Source organism: Orcinus orca, chromosome 11 (genome assembly GCF_937001465.1).
Source record: "Orcinus orca chromosome 11, mOrcOrc1.1, whole genome shotgun sequence".
In the NCBI taxonomy this organism is placed as follows: domain Eukaryota; kingdom Metazoa; phylum Chordata; class Mammalia; order Artiodactyla; family Delphinidae; genus Orcinus; species Orcinus orca.
Genome location: NC_064569.1, coordinates 37,031,147 through 37,049,091, shown reverse-complemented (window position 1 = coordinate 37,049,091; position 17,945 = coordinate 37,031,147). Strand labels below are relative to the sequence as shown.

Below are 17,945 nucleotides of genomic sequence, written 5' to 3'. Positions count from 1 at the left end.
TTTAGGAAATGTAAGTATATACAGATTACCATAATAGATAGCAGTAGTTTTCTGACTACTATTTTTTATTTGTTTTCTTTCTTTTTGTTTTTGAAATAGCAGTGGAACCCTTTCTCCACATGAAACCTTAGACAAATCCATGACAATTATAGTTAAGGAAAAAAGAACAAAACCAAAATCTTACTCAGAACCCTAATACCTGTAACAGATCAAAATGGAACGGCTCAGGTTAAAACTCTTGTCAGTTTGAACATGGGAAAGGGAAGAGTGCCATTTAGCTGATGTCAACAGAGGAAATTTAATGAAGAAAATGGGATTGTGTAATTTCAGAGTTTTTGAAAGGTTCAATGCATCTGATATAGAATAAATTTCTTTAACACAGTGGCTTTCTTTGGATCTTCGTGTTACAACTTGAAATAGATATTAAAAAATGGAATAGTTTAATTTCCATATATGTCATGAACTTTGAAAATTCCAACAAGAAAAATCACTAAGAATTCAGTCTCTCACATGTATATGTACATCATATTGTGAGTTATCTTTTTGTTAGTGAGCCAAGCTTTTTTATTGTTGGTGCTGTAAAGCTAGTTAATATTTAGAAGACTTTACACAGTACTTAGTGTATGCCATTAATTACTGTGAAAACCTCAGATTATTATTATCCCCATTTTCACAAATGAGACAAAGGAAGGCTATGTAACTTGCTCAAGGTTATACACAGGACAAGATATAAAAATAGACAGTAAATCCAGAGCCCTTACACATGTCTTAATAGTTTTTTAAAAAACATTGAAGGAAACACATTTTATTACTGTTTTATCTTTTTTTTTCAAAGATTTTTTTTTTAATGTGGACCATTTTTAAAGTCTTTATTGAATTTGTTACAGTATTGCTTCTGTTTTGGTTTTATGGCCACGAGGCATATGGGATCTTAGCTCCCTGACCAGGGATCAAACCCATATCCCCTGTATTGGAAGGTGAAGTCTTAACCACTGGACTGCCAGGGAAGTCCCTGTTTTATCTTTTTAATGAATTTTATCTAAATTTACCTTTAAAATAGAAATACAAGTATATTTTGAAACTTTAGTAAAAATAAGTACTTGAAAGTTTCCACTTTGAAGTATTATTTTGAATTATAAATGTGTTAATATAACCTCTAGTCTAAGAAATTTCATGCAGTAAATGGTAATATAAACAACAGTCACATAGTTACGGTGTTGAGTTCTTTGAACTAGAATTGCTATTTGTAATGCATTATTAAAAAGCTGTGGACAGCTTTGTTGCTACTTGTAGCAAAGCTTTTTAAGGTCAAATTTTCTGTAGGGAAGGTACTAGCATCCTAAATGCATAGTACTTGGAAGTAAGCTGAGCTGGGTTCTACCAGTCTGAATTGGTTTAATATAGTCAGGAAAGTCAAATTTCCTAATTCAGATATGGTGTAGAGCATTTTATCAAGCCCTACCTACTTAAGAAAAGAAAAATCACTTTTTAGCAGAGTAGTAAAAAGTAACTCTGTTTATATTTTGGCTGCTTCCAAAGTGACTCACGAGCTTTGTGAAAATGTATTATATGATCGAGGGCCACACACAGTCTGTTGTACTTGTGCTTTGTGTAAGCATATCTTGATATGTGCCAAAGTCCAGAAAAGCAAATATCACATTTTTCCACTAGGGAATATAGGATAATTTATCAAAACTTCATTATTATATTATCTATTAGACTATTGCTATTAAATTGCTAGAATCCTGTTTTACTTTTATAACCATAGGTATTAAAATATCACCTTTCAGTATTTTCTTCTTAGGCTACAGAATCTTCCCTTTTACCCTAGTAGACAACATACTTTATCTTAAATTATTTAAATAATATAAGCCTATTCCTATACAAACATTTAATAGTATTATCAGAGAAACTCAATTACAGTTGAAGCATGTTAATTTTGAAAGTATAGGAAATATATTTATGTCACGATAAAGATGATTTAGAATTACAGAGTGAACAAAGGACAATTTTTCTTAATTTATAAAGAAAGCCTACAATTCAGTTTGAAAAAGACCAGCAACCTAATAAAAAAAGTTAGGCAAAAGGCATGAATAGACAGTTTAAAGAAAAGGAACTTTGAAGAGCCCTTAAACGTGGAAATATTTTCAACCTTACTCATATAAAAGGAAATGTAAATTAAAACTATATGACATACCATGCTGTTAAGAATGGGACAGCTCTGAAATAGTAATATGAGCCAATTTAAAATATGTAATTAAGAGAAAAACAAGATTCAGTTCAGCATCTGAATTATATTTTATATTTAAAAGATACACGTTATGCATAAACATTGGGTATCTCCAAAAGGATACATAAGAAACTACTTCCGGAGAGGGCATCTACATGGCTGAGGGAGCAGCAGAGGAATCCTTGCTTTTCTTCATATCTACAATTTTTTTTATTGCTGGTACAACTGCCTATTCAAAATTATTTTGGGGGAAAATATTGTCATCGAATATTAAAATCTATAAGGGACCTGTCCAAGCCATTCCTTTTACAGCTTATTTAGAGTTACTCAAGTGCTTTGGATCAGAGAGGTAGTGATTTCAGCCCAGCTTTCCTTTCATTATAGCTGTAGTACTCAACTGTGCAGCAAGCCTTAATAGGTATTATCTTGATAACAAAGATCTTATCTCTCTGATCATCGTTGTATTCCACTTATTTAGCATACAGTAGGTGCTCAGTAAATGTTTGAATGAATTTTAAAAATTATGGTATTTATTACTTTGTGGAGTAATACAGGTGGAAAGCATTTCATCTTTATCTTTGAAAGAAGAAAAAATTATTTTTCTATGGTTCCTCTTCTGGTGAAAAACTTACTGTGAATGCGTTTGTTATAGTTTAATTTTGATCTGTTTTAAAGAGACATTCGTAAAGTTATAATTTGTTCATCATTTTTCAGACACTGGCTTCATGTCCTATTGACCGGAAACCTTTTCAGGCGGTGTTTAAATTCAGTGCATTGGAAGGTTGTGTTAAGGTAAGGTTTATATTTTATTTTGTAAAACAAACTCTTTAAACTTAATTGAGATGATTTTGCTTTAAATTTCCAGTTTGAGTATATTTGTGAATTCAACTTTAATGTGTTTAATTTCCATTGAAAAAATGTTTGAATGGAATATTAGATTCAAACACAAACCCCCACAAAAACTTAAGTCCAGAGTACCTGAAAATTATGTTTTCATGAAAAACATAATGTTGAGAAGATTAAACAAAATTAAATATAAAAGGGTGTCTTTGTTCTTAAATTCTGGTGCTTGAAGGAAACTGAATTTAATTCGAGAAGAATAAGGGGGTTTGTGAAGATCTTGAGAGGGACTTCTCATGGTTTCAGTGTTGTCATGGGCAGATGACTTCTTTTGTTACGTACGGTTTTATTGTAATGCTTAATCCTAGTCACATTCTTGAGATTCACATACCATGCTGATGTTACTTATGATTAAGAACCATGATTATGATTTGTATTCACATTTATTTTTGGCTTACAAATGAAGAAGAAAGAGATAGGAACATATTCCTGAGTTAATGAATAAAAAGTGAAAAGAAAGTAAGTAGTAATTTACGTAAAGTGAAATGTGTAAGAAAGATTTCTTGAGGTTCTCATTAGTAAGTCAAGAATGGTATACAGTTAAAAATGAGAATACTCAATATATACATATATGATGCCATTGATGGGAAAAACAAACTTCCCAAGTAGCACCAACACTTTGGTTGCTATCTTTGTGACTAGGAAGGGGCATGTAAGCAACATAAAACTATTTAAGCATTAGATGTTCTCAGTGTAGGTGTTTATAATTTGTTTTGATATATTTTTTCCAGATAAGTCTCAGTGACATAAGGTACAAATGAGATTGCAATTCAAATAAAATGACATGTGAAAGATACTGCATGTTGTAATTGTGTTAACTCTGGACATCTATACAAATTAGTATATATCTTGGAGAAAAGATAAAACATTATATATGTGTGTGATAGTATAATCAAAATTAAAGCAACACTTCTCTGAAAGACATGTTCTGTTTTTCCAGACTATATATATTATGTTGCTGAAGCTTCTTTAGCATGAACTAGCTTCCAAAGATATTCTTCTGTAAAATTTTGTTCTGTTGCTTCATGTGAATTTTGTTCTGTTGCTTGGAATAAAAATTTATGTTTTATTTAATAGGGTTTGAGTGTTACTTAAGTTAAAAGTTTGGGGGAGTGTTAATCTAATTTTGTCAAACTTAAAAGGTATTTCTTATCGTGTGTGATATTATCCATACATTCTTTCTTTTTGTTTTATTTTATTTTTTTATACAGCAGCTTCATGTTAGTCATCCATTTTATACACATCAGTGTATACCTGTCAATCCCAATCTCCCAATTCCTCACACCACACCACACCCCACCTCCCACCCCCTGCCCACCCCCTTGGTGTCCTTACGTTTGTTCTCTGCATCTGTGTCTCAATTTCTGTACTGCAAACGGGTACATCTGTACCATTTTTCTAGGTTCCACATGTATGCGTTAATACATGATATTTTTTTTTCTCTTTCTGACGTACTTCACTCTGTATGAGTCTCTAGATGCATCCACGACTCTACAAATGACCCAGTTTGTTCCTTTTTATGGCTGAGTAATATTCCATTGTATATATGTACCACATCTTCTTTATCCATTCGTCTGTCAGTGGGCATTTAGGTTGCTTCCATGACCTGCCTATTGTAAATAGTGCTGCAGTGAACATTGGAGTGCATGTGTCTTTTTGAATTATGGTTTTCTCTGGGTATATGCCCAGTAGTGGGATTGCTGGGTCATACGGTAATTCTGTGTGTGGTATTATCCATATATTCTTAATATCTTCCTTTGCCCTTTTACTTCTTTTGAATCTTTATTATCCTTTTCCCTTTACAATTAAACTCGAATGGGTCATATATAATTGCTTATATTTTCAACCACTTGTTGGACATCTCCATCTAGAATACCAAAGGAATCTAAATATTAACAAACCCCAAACTCGTCTCATTCCCTGCCCCATCCCCTAACCCCAGTTGTATGGTACCATAATCCCAGTCACCCAGATCAAAAACATCTGGGAGTTTTCCATTTTTTCCTCTTTGTCTTATTTTTGCCTGTTCCTTCTGCACAATGTCTTAAATTTGTTCCCACTTCATTACCTCTTTGTAGGCCCTCATGCTGTCATCTAGACCTGTTCTACCAATAGAAATATACTACAAACCACTCTATAATATAAAATTTTTAGTAGCCGCATTAAAAGACCAAAAGGAAACAGTTAAATTGAATTTTTATATTTTATTTAATCCAACATATCTAGTGTATTATCTCAACATGTAATATTTTAGAAGAATTATTATTGAAGGATTTTATTTTTTGTTGTTGTTTTCATTGAAATCGGGTGTATATTTTACACTTACAAGTACATCTCAATTTAAACCAGCCACATTTCACATGCTTAATAGTATGTGGCTAGTGACTATTGTCTCATACAGTATAGATCTACACTGTTATAAGAACTTTTTTCCAGTTTCCTGACTTTTATAGTTTCCCTTAACTGGTTCATTCTCCATATCACTGCCAAAGAAAACAGATTTGATCATCTCATTCACATGCTTTTAAAACTCTATTTTCTGATTCCTATAGAATTATTTTCTTATTCAGGACCCTTTACAGTCTGGTCCTAATACATTGTATCAGCTTCATATCCTGCTAATTTCTTCTTCCCCATCTGCATTGGCTTCTTACTGTTTCTTATAACTGTGTTCCCTCCATTTAGAATATTTTTTCCTTATACAGATTCCTACTCATTCTTGAAGACCGACTCATAAATCATCTACTCATTAAAGTCTTCTCTGATATCCTCAAAGTCAGTTCTACATGTATACAAAGATCTGTGTTTATATTTGTTATGAGCACTTAATCTATTTACATGCCCCCTCTCTTACTGTTATGTTTCCCCAGAGCTTAGCACACATACTAAGTTTATTTTAGCATGCTTGAATTAATAAGCATATGTATTTGGGCTGCACGTTCATTCAGACAATTTTGTTTCTTTAATTTTTTGTCCTTTCAAGGGAAATGTGTAGGTTATCATTTGTGATGCCAGATTATCAGTCTAAATAGGTGATTTTGCTTTTTCTCACAGGTTCACATAAAAAGACAGTTGAGAGAAACAAATGACAAGAAAATTGAAAGCTCTTTTAAGAAACAGCTGTCCTGTCAGGAAAATTCTAAAAGCTGTATGAGGTTAGTGCTGAACTTCAGAAGTGGAATCCAACTGTGTAGAATCAGAAGATAGCTAGTAAAAAGAAAAAAAGTACTTAAAAAAATGAGGTTTTTTGTATTTAATTTGAGGTGAGGTTTAAATGTATTTAATTACTTCTTTTAAAGCACACCCTTGATAAGTTAAGGAAGGACCAGCTGAAATCTGAGAATATAATTTATTTGACCTCTATCTTTGATGAATTAGGTTTTTTTAGTTTTTTCCTAATTTGTTTTAGATCGATACTTTTGTACAATAAAAGTTACAACAGTGTAAAATTTCTGTAAAATTTTCTGAATGCTTACGCATTTTTGTACATATCAGAAACAAATATGGATAAGCATTGGTGCACAGCCCACATTTTGAGTAACTGCTCTAGTATTTATGGACAGAAAGTAGAAAGTAACCAAAGATACGGTACAACATTCTTCATGAGACAGTTGTAATTGAAACTACTTATTATCTTTCTCATTTTGTTTCTCTGTGTTATAGCAGACACTTGCTACTGCTATAACAAATGTTTATTGTTTAAAAAAATTTTTAAACACGTCTGGATTTGTTTCATTAACTGCTATTGTTAAAACGTAATTGCCTAGAAATACTTAGTACGCAGGTTTAACAGATATTAGCATATTTTTGAATTAAATTGAATTAATAGTGTACTGGAGATTCATTTATTATTAATACTTAAAATAACTTGTTACAGTACATTTAAAATTGAAGCCCTTTTTGATCTGAAGTATATTTAGAGCTGTCCAAAAGTTGTCAAAGTCATAATTAAATCTATGATTCATTAGTACATTTCATCAGAATACTAATATCTTAAGAGAGTAAATATATTAGTTACCAAAACAGTTAACAATATTCCTTGAGATTTATTGAATCATGCAACTAATTTAGAACCCTGTAGCTCTTTAGAAGTTATAGACTTTTGGGAAGTTACAGACTTCTTTGGTAATCCTAAGAAAACTATAGACAACTACTATCCGAAAACATACTTAGAGATAAAAGTTTTTAGATTTTAAGGGATTCCTGGAACACTCTGTTCAAGAGCCCACCCATAAAGCCAGTTAATAACTGCAGTAGAGCAAATTTTATTTACAGTTTCTTTTAATTATATCTGAGTCGGCTTTGAGTCTTCCATTTATGGTTATATAGTAAATAGCACATTTTTCCCAAGCATAGTGAAGAAATACCTTTTGCTAGCTTCATTATTGATTCATCTCCTATTCTTGGCTGTGACAATGTCATAGGTAGGCATTTTTTGAGAGTTACCCAGTTCTCTTGGCTCGTGCTGAGAGTGCAGTGCTCATCATTGTATGACCTGTGATAGGGTCATACAGTGGGTCTAACAGAGCTGAGGTAGTCCACATGCTTAACTGTTTTTTCTCAAGGACTGTGGTAGAGGGATGGTATAGGGATGTAATGCAAAATACTAATGCAAAATAATAATTTGCTTTTGATCACCAAGTCATACCCTTAATGATTTCTTCCAAGGTGGAAAATCTGTCAGCTATTAGATTTTTACCGTACATTATTTTGGGAGTCTTTTGGATGTTTTTAGAATTCCTCTCATTCAATCTTATGTTTATGAGGCATATGCCTCATTTCCTGCACTTAGAAGATATCCCATTCAGTGTTGCCTCTCCCTTCTAAAGCTGTAAAACTCCTCTTTCTGATAGTTTCTCCCAGTTCCAGGGAAAGGGATTGCAAGAGTGTTTTGTTTCTTGTTAGTGAATCTCCATTGCAGTCATTGGAGTGGCAGCTAAGTGGGGAGTCCAACTAATCATGCTTTCTTTGCTAAAATTTAAAACTCAGTGCATAATACTTTCAATTTGGTGGGCAGTGGATTGAAAATAAATGAGCAAAGTAACAGTTTTCTCTTATTTCATCTCTTTATTGGTGTTTACAGAAAAAAAGTCAAAAGAGAAGATCTATTAAGTGCAAAACTTTATGACTTGAAGATGATATACAGTAAGTGACTTTCTTACTTGTGTGTTCTACCTTTTTTTGTTTCTTACTTTAATGCTTGTGCCAAAGTTCTTGTAAGTAATATTTTGGCTTGGAAAATAGTCATGCACAGAACTCTGCTGAGCTCTGTACACTGTATTCAGTCCTACATAAACTGCTTTCATGGAGTCATTTATACTGTTTCCTGCCTTTTTTATTTTCATGCTCAGCTATAAGGAGGGAAGGGGAGAGTGAATGAGTGTGTGTGTGTGTGTGTGTGTGTGTGTGTGTGCGTGTGTGCGCGCGTGCACGCGCACATGTATGTTGGGAAGAAAAAGGAGAAAAGGATGTTTTCCAACTCCTTGGTTAGCAACCTACATTGTGGTCCTACTCCACTCATTAGTGCAGAAGTCCTTATGGGAACTGAGATGAAATACCTTGTGGGACAATAACTGTAAGCAGTAACAAGAGAAGCCTGTGACAGTGAGAAGGTAATTCATAGTTCCCAGAGGAAGTTGTGGTTTGGCTTTGAGCTGCACTTTTAATTTGAAACTTTATTTGGAAATAAAGCATTTCTTACATATTTATCTAAATGAGCAGTTAGATATGCCTGTCTCTTGTTGTCTAGTGTATGGTTCTTTAATACAGGAAAGCTTTGCAGCAGGGCCTGAGAAAAATGGCACTATAGTGCTTTGTGACTCCTCTTTGGAGCTCAAGCGGTTTATTCTTGTTACAAAGAACAACTTACTATAGGCTAATTGTAAGCAGGGAGAAGTGAGCATTTATTTTCCAGGCCAGGTTATAATTAATTTCTATTTATAGATAGAAAGAATTAATGAATTCATCTTAAAACTAAATGATAATCAACTTCATTTTTTATACGTTTGATTACCAAGTTTGGTTGTTGTTGTTATTGGCTTTTTTATTTGAATTAACATGATCTCAGGATTATAGATAACCCCAGATTTACAGATTAATGAATGTCTGTCTTTGATAATTTACTCTTAAAGTGGAATTTCACTAAAAGGACTTTATGGTTAGATAAGCATTTTTCTTTTGTTAAAGAACTTTAGGTATCAAAACTTCTTTGTTTTTCTGTGTCATTGCTGTAGAATAGCATCCTTTTTAATGAATAGCCTTTGTTTGGTAATTCTAGGATCTGATGTAAAATTTACTGCTAAGGAAGAGTAAACGATGTTATAGATTTTCTCTAGATAATCTGGCCCATTCTCCCTATGATAATCTTAGTTTTAAGACTACTGTAATTTTCTTTAAGTATGTATCTCCTGCCTGGACTTATTTTTAGAGAGGAAAACATAGGCAAATCTTAAATCTATAGTGCTTCAGTATGGTGAAGGCCATTTATAAGACTCTTTGATTCATTTGGATTTGAGAATTTGTTTTACTATTCAGAATATGAAATACTAAACAAGTTTTCAGGGGACATCGTAAGCCAGTTGAATAGCTAATTTTTCCTTCCAATTTATGTATATAAATATATATATACATATATAAATTATGTATATAAATTATGTGCATAATTTATGTATATTACATATATAAATTATGTATGACATATACAACACTAAGTTTAAAGTGTACAGCATAATGATTTGACTTACATACATCATAAAATGATTACCATGGTAAGTTTAGTGAACATTCATCATCTCATATAGATACATTAAAGAAATAGAAAAAAAAATTTTTATCCTTGTGATGAAAACTCTTAGGATTTTCTCTCTTAATGACTTTCATGTATAACATACAGCAGTGTTAATTATATTTATCATGTTGTACATTACATCCCTAGTACTTATTTATCTTATAACTTGAAGTTTGTACCTTTTTACTTCCTTTATCCAGTTCCTCCTTCCCCCACCACCTGCCTCTGGTAACCACAAATCTGATCTTTTTTTCTGTGATTTTGTTTGTATAAGTGACATCATACAGTATTTGTCCTTCTCTGTCTGACTTATTTCACTTAGCATAATTCCCTGTAGGTCCTTGCATGTTGTTGTAAATGGCAGGGCTTTATTCTTTTTCATGGCTGAGTAATATTCCATTGTGTGGAATATGTGTGTGTGTGTGTATCTCACATCTTCTTTATCCATTCATCTATTGATGGGCACTTAGGTTGCTTCCATATCTTGGTTATTTTTATTTTTTTTATTATTATTTTTTTTGTGGTACGCGGGCCTCTCAGCATTGTGGCCTCTCCCGCTGCGGAGCAGAGGCTCCGGACGCGCAGGCTCAGCGGCCATAGCTCACGGGCCTAGCCGCTCCGTGGCATGTGGGATCTTCCCGGACCAGGGCACAAACCCAGGTCCCCCGCATCGGCAGGTGGACTCTCAACCACTGCGCCACCAGGGAAGCCCTCTTGGTTATTTTAAATAATGCTACAGTAAACATGGAGGTGCATATATCTTTTTGAATGACTGTTTTTGTTTTCTTCAGATAAATACCGAGGGATGGAATTGGTGGATCATATGATACCTCTAGCTTTAATCTTCTTTCTCAAGATTGTTTTGGCTATTCAGTGTCTTCTGTGTTTCCATACAAATTTTGGAATTATTTGTTCTGGTTCTGTGAAAAATGCCATTGGTATTTTGATAGAGATTGCATTGAATCTGTAGATTGCCTTGGGTAGTAGTGTGGTCATTTTAACAATATTAATTCTTCCAGTCCATGAACATGATATATTTTTCCATCTGTTTGTGTTGTCTTCAGTTTCTTTCATCAGCGTCTTATAGGTTTCCAAGTACAGATCTTTTACCTCCTTAGTTAGATTTATTCCTAGGTATTTTATTCTTTTTGATGGAATTTTGAATGGGATTGTTTTCTTAATTTGTCTTTCTGATAGTTTGTTGTTAGGGTAGAGAAGTGCAACAGATTTCTGCATGTTAATTTTATATCCTGCAACTTTACCAAATTCATTGATGAGTTCCAGTAGATTTTTGGTGGCCCCTTTAAGATTTTCTATGTATAATATGTCATCTGCAAACAGTGACAGTTTTCCTTCTTTCTTTCCAATTTGGATGCTGTTTGTTTCTTTTTCTTGTCTGATTGCTGTGGCTAGGACTTCCAAAATTATGTTGAATAATAGTAGCGAGAGTGGGCATCTTTGTCTTGTGCCTGATCTTAGAGGAAAATGCTTTCAGCATTTCACCGTTGAGTGTGATGTTCGCTGTGGGTTTGTCATATATGGCCTTTATTATGTTGAGGTGTGGTCCCTCTGTACCCACTTTATTGAGTTTTTATCATAAAGGGTGTTGAATTTTTTTTAAAAGCTTTTCTGCAGCTATTGAGATTATTGTATGGTTTTTACTCTTCAGTTTGTTAATGAGTATCACATTGATTGCTTTGTGGATATGGAACCATTCTTTCATCCCTGAGATAAATCCCACTTGATCATGGCATATATGATCGTTTTACTGTACTGTTGAATTTGGTTTGCCATTATTTTGTTGAGTATTTTTGGGTGTATGTTCACCAGTGATATTGGCCTTTAATTTTATTTTTTTGTGATATCTTTGTCTGGTTTGGTATTAGGGTTGCTGGCCTTGGAAACGTTACTTCCTCTGCAGTTTTTTGGAATAGTTTGAGAGGGGTAGATATTAACTCAGTGTTTGGTAGAATTCACCTGAGAAGCCGTCTGGTCCTGGACTTTTGTTTGTTGGGAGTTTTAAAATTTTGAATAGGTAATTTTTAATTATAGTTCTTAAAAAACGTATTTCCTGCCAGAAGGTTAACATTATCCAAGGCCTGTAACTTAATGCCATGTCTACTTATGTTAAGGTGCCTGATGTCATTTGTTTGGTTTAGGATAGGCAGAATATTCTTTATACTTTATGAGTGGGTAGAACAAGAGTACTAATACCTATCATGTAATTATTAGCAGATGTCTTAACTGAACAAGTCTGGATTGAGTTGAAGGGTATTGGGTACTTACTGATTACCCATTTAGATTTTTTTCTGTGATGTTGCTTTTTACTTGTGGCGTTTAATACATCTTACTTAGACAGTTTTTCTTCTAGCATTGAGATAGATTATGTACCTGATGAAATAGCTTACATTTAGTTATCATGTTTAATGAAGATTATTCAGGTGTAAATTCTAAATCCATACTCACCACATACTCAGTATGAGAAGTTCGTACTAGGAGAGCAAAAGGGAATTGAGATGAACTCATTCATTCAACGGACTCTGAAGCAGCTCTGGACTCTTAGGGTTGTAGTAATGCACAAAAGAGACAAAGTGTTTGCTAACAGAGTATCTTTTGTGGACAATAAAGAGATAAATGTATAATATGACAGGTGTTATACGTGCTTCAAAGAAGAATAAAGTAGGGTAAAGGGACAAAGGATGATGACATTCTGGAGGTGATTATATAAGGCATCAGGGAAAGCCTCTTGGATTAGATTATATTTGAACAGCAATCTAGAATAAGTAAGGGTTCAAGCCATAAATGTATCTAGAGTGTTGCAGGAGAGGGAAGAGCAAGTGCAAAAGCCTTGAGACAGGAGCAATCATGGTATGTTCAGAGAATAGCATGGAGGTCAGTATGACTAGAACAATTAAATTACGTAGATGGAGGAGGAAGAGTTAAGCCATTGGCTGGGAGGTCATTTAACGCCTCCTAAATGGCAAGCATTTTCAGGGATAGTATGGACTGACATATTATTAAAGGATCTCTGGCTGTGAAGGAGAGAATAGTTCATAGGAGGGCAAGGTCCTCATAGGAGGCCTGAGAGACTAGTTTGGTGGCTGTATTCCAGGCCACAGATTATGGTGGGTTGGGCCAGGAAGATATTAGTGGAAGTGGTGAGAAGTGGCTCAATTCTGTAAATGTTGTATTTCAGAGGTGGAATTAAAAGGATTTGCTGATGGATTGATGTGAGGTGAAGAATTCAAGGGTGAGACTAAAGTCCTGGCCTGAACAACTGTTAAAATGGAGTTGCCAGTTACTGAGATGGGGAAGGCCAATAGAATGTTTGGGATGGTATAATAAAGATTTCTCTTTTGGACATGTAAGATGCTTACTCTACAACCAAGTAGAGATGCTCTGAAAAAATATGGATGTTTGCATGTCATATGCAAAAGATTTTTTCATCTTTAGATAGTTTTAATGGTAATTGGTTCATGTTGATATGTGAATTAGTGTTTGGCGCTTAAGTCATATTGATGGTTTCTTGCAGTTATCATTTCTTTCCCCACTCTTGAGTTTGGGCAAAAATGTTAATAAAGACCATGATCAGAAATAAGACTGGAAAGGAAGGTTGAGGCTGTCATAGAGAGTTGAGCAATAAAGCTAAAATTTCTGCATATTATCTTACAAGGAGTAATGTTATGCAAAAAGATACCATTAAAGGTTTTTTTTCACTGGATTACAATGTGGTGAAACCGTTTTAGGAAAACTTGGTAAAAGTTACTCCAAAAAGATAGGAAGCTAAATATCTGTTTGAAAAATTCTAGAGCTGTCTCTTTTTTCTCAGGTTGTGTTTCTTTTTTGTCTTTATGACTCATTTAGTATACGCCTTACTTGATCAATTCTGAGAACCCTTTTTTCCCCCATTGTAACATCTCTGAAGTAGGATTCTATCTTATCATTTGTCTCGTATGATCACTGTTGACCAAGCAGCTGCATAGTTGTCACTGCCTGTGATTGTATGAACATACAAAGTGCTGTCATTAAATCTGGAGAATAGATAGCAGAAACTTGGGAGAAGATCCATAGATAATCCTGGAATTTTCTTAACCCCTAGACCTCTAACTGAGAGAGAATTGGGGGAAATTCATCAGACACATGCGCAGCATTCCCGAGAAAGTCATAAGTTGGCTAATTCTATTAAGTACATACTTAACTGCAAAGGCCAGTATAAGAGGCCAGCACCAATGATTTAGTTCTTGTATGGATTTCCTGAAGAATCACCACTGTTCTTTATTTTTCTTCCAGCTTTATTGAGATAATAATTGATATATACAGCACTGTGTAAGTTTAAGGTATACAGCATAATGTTTTGAGTTACATACATCATGAAATGATTATCACAGTAAGTTTAGTGAACATCATCTCATATAGATACATTAAAGAAATAGAAAAAAATGTTTCCTTGTAATGAGAACTCTCAGGATTTACTCTCTAACAACTTTGACGTATAACATACAATGGTGTTAATTATATTTATCATGTTGTATGTTACATCCCTAGTACTTATTTATCCTATAACTGGAAGTCTGCACCTTTTGACTACCTTCATCAATTCCCCCTCCTCTCAACCTTCATCTCTGGTAACCACAAGTCTGAGCTCTTTTTCTATGAGTTTGTTTGATTGTTTGTTTTTGAAGTATAATTGACCTACAACACTGTGTTAGTTCCTGGTACACACATAATGATTTGATATTTCTGTACATTTCAAAATGATCACTATGATAAATCCATTTACCATCTGTCACCATACAAAGATATTACATAATTTATTGACTGTATTCTCCACAAATCACCACTGTTCTTGATAGCATAGAGGATGATATCATGTGAAAAATGGTCATCAACAAACTTGGGTTGAAAAGTAATTCGAAAAAGTTGGATTTTGCATGTAAAGAAGTTTTATGAATGCCTTAACCAATTTATTATGCCTGTATATTCACTTTTCTTAGTCAATTAAAAACTGTACCTAGGTCTATATTAGTTTCCTAGGGCTGCTGTAAAAAATTCATTACAAACCTGATGGCCAAAACAGCTTGGTGGTCAAAAACAGCTCTTTCAGTAATTCTGAAATAAAATTTCTAAGTGATGAGAAATCACTGTGACCCAACTCTGATGCAGAGATTGTGTTCTCCAAATAACATTTCCTAATAAAAGAACCAGGCCTCCTTGAAATAAATGACTGTTTACAGGTTTGAGATAGTAAATAAATAAGATGTGCCTAGAATATTTTTTTCTTAACAGAAGGCAAGGAAACTTTCAAAGCAGTGCTAGGATTGTAACAAGTCTCAAGAATCAACTAGATTGGGCTCCCTTTAGGCAAAAATGGAACAATCTGAGCATGAAGAGGATAATAACTTCAGTAACTGTCAAGGACAGTTATTGAAACCTGTCAGATATGTTTAAGTTCATGAGTTCATCATGCTACCTTGTAAGTAAACAAACACAAATTGGTCTATTTTAGAGGATGCTAGGAAGTTAACTCATTTTTAAAACCAATATATGAAAGGAAAGATATAAGCATCTACCTTGCCTTTTGTATATAAACTATACATCAAGGTAATTGAACAGGTAGTAAAGGAAAGTTTATTTATTTTATTTATTTATTTATTTATTTATTTTGCGGTACGAGGGCCTCTCATTTCTGATTAAGAAATCTAACTACTAATTTATAAGACATACAAGAGACAGAGATGCGTGTTAAGTGACAAGGAGATGCAATCAACAAAATGTAGACCATAGACAAATGACCTGGTTTCTTCTGTCAAAAAGTTCCAAGGAGTTTAAAAGTGGGAGAGGGAACCTGTAGATTAAAAGAGACAAAAGAAAGATTCAACTAGTCACAGTTGGATTATTTGGATCCTTATTGTGACATGTTGTAAAAAGAAAGTAAAATATATATATATAAAACTTTAAGGACAGTTGGTGAAAATTGAACTTCAGGTGTTTGGTATTAAGGAGTTATTGGAGGTTTTTTGTTTACTTGTAATAATGGTATTAATGTTATTTTTTTCCCCAAAGAACACTTATATTTTAGAGTTATTTACTGAAATAGTTGTGCATTAAAATGATATGATGTCTAGAATTTGTTTCAAAATGACTTGAGAAGGTAGTAGATAAATTAACAGTGGATGTGAATTAATAATTGTGGAGGCAGGGATAATGGGTATAATGGAGTTTCATTATGCTATTTGCTCTATTTTGTGTTTGTTTGAAATTTTCTGTAATTAAAAAAAATGTACTATGAGAATTTAATTGGCCGTTTTCCCCTGATAGTGGTGCATAAAATAATTCAAGTTCTTACAGTTAACTTCAATGAAATAAAGTATATTAGCTTGTTTTGTGGCTTTTTTTTCTAGTAAGATTTTAAGTTGTGAATAGTTGTGTTTTCTGTATGGCATTTTCCAGGGTATCATACAAAGTGGTAATGGTAATTAAGTACTTAGTATTTGATTGTCCTTGGCTGTAGCTACCTGATGATAAAAGGTAACTGATCTATGCCTGTAACAGACAGCAAACAAACTTCAGAAAGCTTCAGTAATAAAAAGATGCGTGAAAATAAAAGACAATTTTAGGAAAGTAGTTTTCTCTTGAAGGCAAAGAGACTGAAACAAAGATTAATATAAAAGTAAAATAACTAAATGTTAACAGTTAAATCTGCCCTGTAGGTGTCATTTTTTGTACTTTATGGAATGTTCAAAATTGTTCATAATTATAAATTTTAAAACAATTTTAAAAGGCTGAATATCTTGGCCAAGATCACACAGTTGGAGCAGACAGAATTTGATCCAGTCTTCTGACTCTATGTCTAATGCCTCTTACCACTGCAGAATAATGCTAAAGTATGATATTATTAATATTACTCATCTTAAGCCTCTCACTTTGTGGTTGTCCACAAGCTTTGTAACTCAAATTATCGTCTTTTTCTAATGGCTCGATATAAATAGCAGACTGCTCCCTACTTAGCAGACCAATTAACTTTGTAATTAACTTTATTTTGTGTTTCCTTTCAGAAATGTAATAGAGAACAGGTTTTGTTTTTGTTTTTTTTCAGGCTCAAGTTTATAAGTCATAACTATAGGAATAGAACCTTTAAGGGTTTTAACCTTTAATTTTCACATTGAGATTTCTTAGATATCATTTATTAACAAACTGCCTCATTAGAAGACCAAGAGAATCTGTAAAGTTACTTGTAATTGTCTCAAAGTTTAGAGGCAATAATGAACCTATCATGCAAAAGAGAAGCAACCTTGGACTCTTAAATGTAGGCATTTGATGACTGAGCAAGGAACTAAGATGAAAGTTAAGGTGAAGGTAGAGTTAGTGGGAAGTTGTGCAAATTAAGAACATTTTTATGTATTTACCTAGTTAGACTGAGCAGGAACCATGGTGCCCAAAGGATAATTTAAATTTATTTTTATGAAAGAACTTCTTGAGAAAATATTATCTGTCTTTTTATGATTGCTTGGCTAGATTTCAGAAGCAATGCGGTTTAGTGTCTTTAATTTTTTTCAAGTTTTTCGAAGTTTTTAATTGGGTGCCTGCCAAGTACTAGGCTCTAAGCTCAGAGCCTTTGTTATACTGGTTCGTATTGTAGAAAAAGATGTTGTCATGAAACATCTTTTGGGATATACTGAATTCAAAAGAATGAGATAAGCTTCCGGGTAAGCATAACAGATTGAGCACCTGTTTAATTCTCTTATCCCTCCTAGAACCCTATGGAAATGACCATAAAGGAATGAAAAGAAAATAAAAATTTAAAGCCAGAAAGATAAGAGAACTAGAGAGGAGGGACAGCAGATAAGAAATGTCCATAAAGTAGAAGCTTGAAAATGGTTGTTTGAGGTGAATGGTAAACTGTCTTAGCAGAAAGCTGAAGCCCAAACCTTTCATGGAGAGAGTGGGGTTAAGAATCAAATCAGTTCATGTACCATAGAACCTTAGTCTTGGGTCTGGGGGCCTCTATTATCTCTGAAAGCAGGTATA

At 33.6% G+C, this 17,945-nt stretch overlaps 1 protein-coding gene across 7 annotated transcripts in view; it reads left to right on the top strand.

Annotated features, from left to right (window-relative positions):
- SCAF11 (SR-related CTD associated factor 11) overlaps positions 1-17,945 on the top strand; it is a 71,181-nt gene that overhangs the window by 38,634 nt on the left and 14,602 nt on the right. For all 7 annotated transcript variants that reach the window (XM_033436499.2, XM_033436503.2, XM_033436501.2 and 4 more), the window contains 3 exons: positions 2,945-3,022; positions 6,185-6,285; positions 8,214-8,275. In XM_033436499.2, coding sequence (XP_033292390.1) covers positions 2,945-3,022; positions 6,185-6,285; positions 8,214-8,275 — 241 coding nt within the window. The remainder of the gene's footprint in view (positions 1-2,944; positions 3,023-6,184; positions 6,286-8,213; positions 8,276-17,945) is intronic.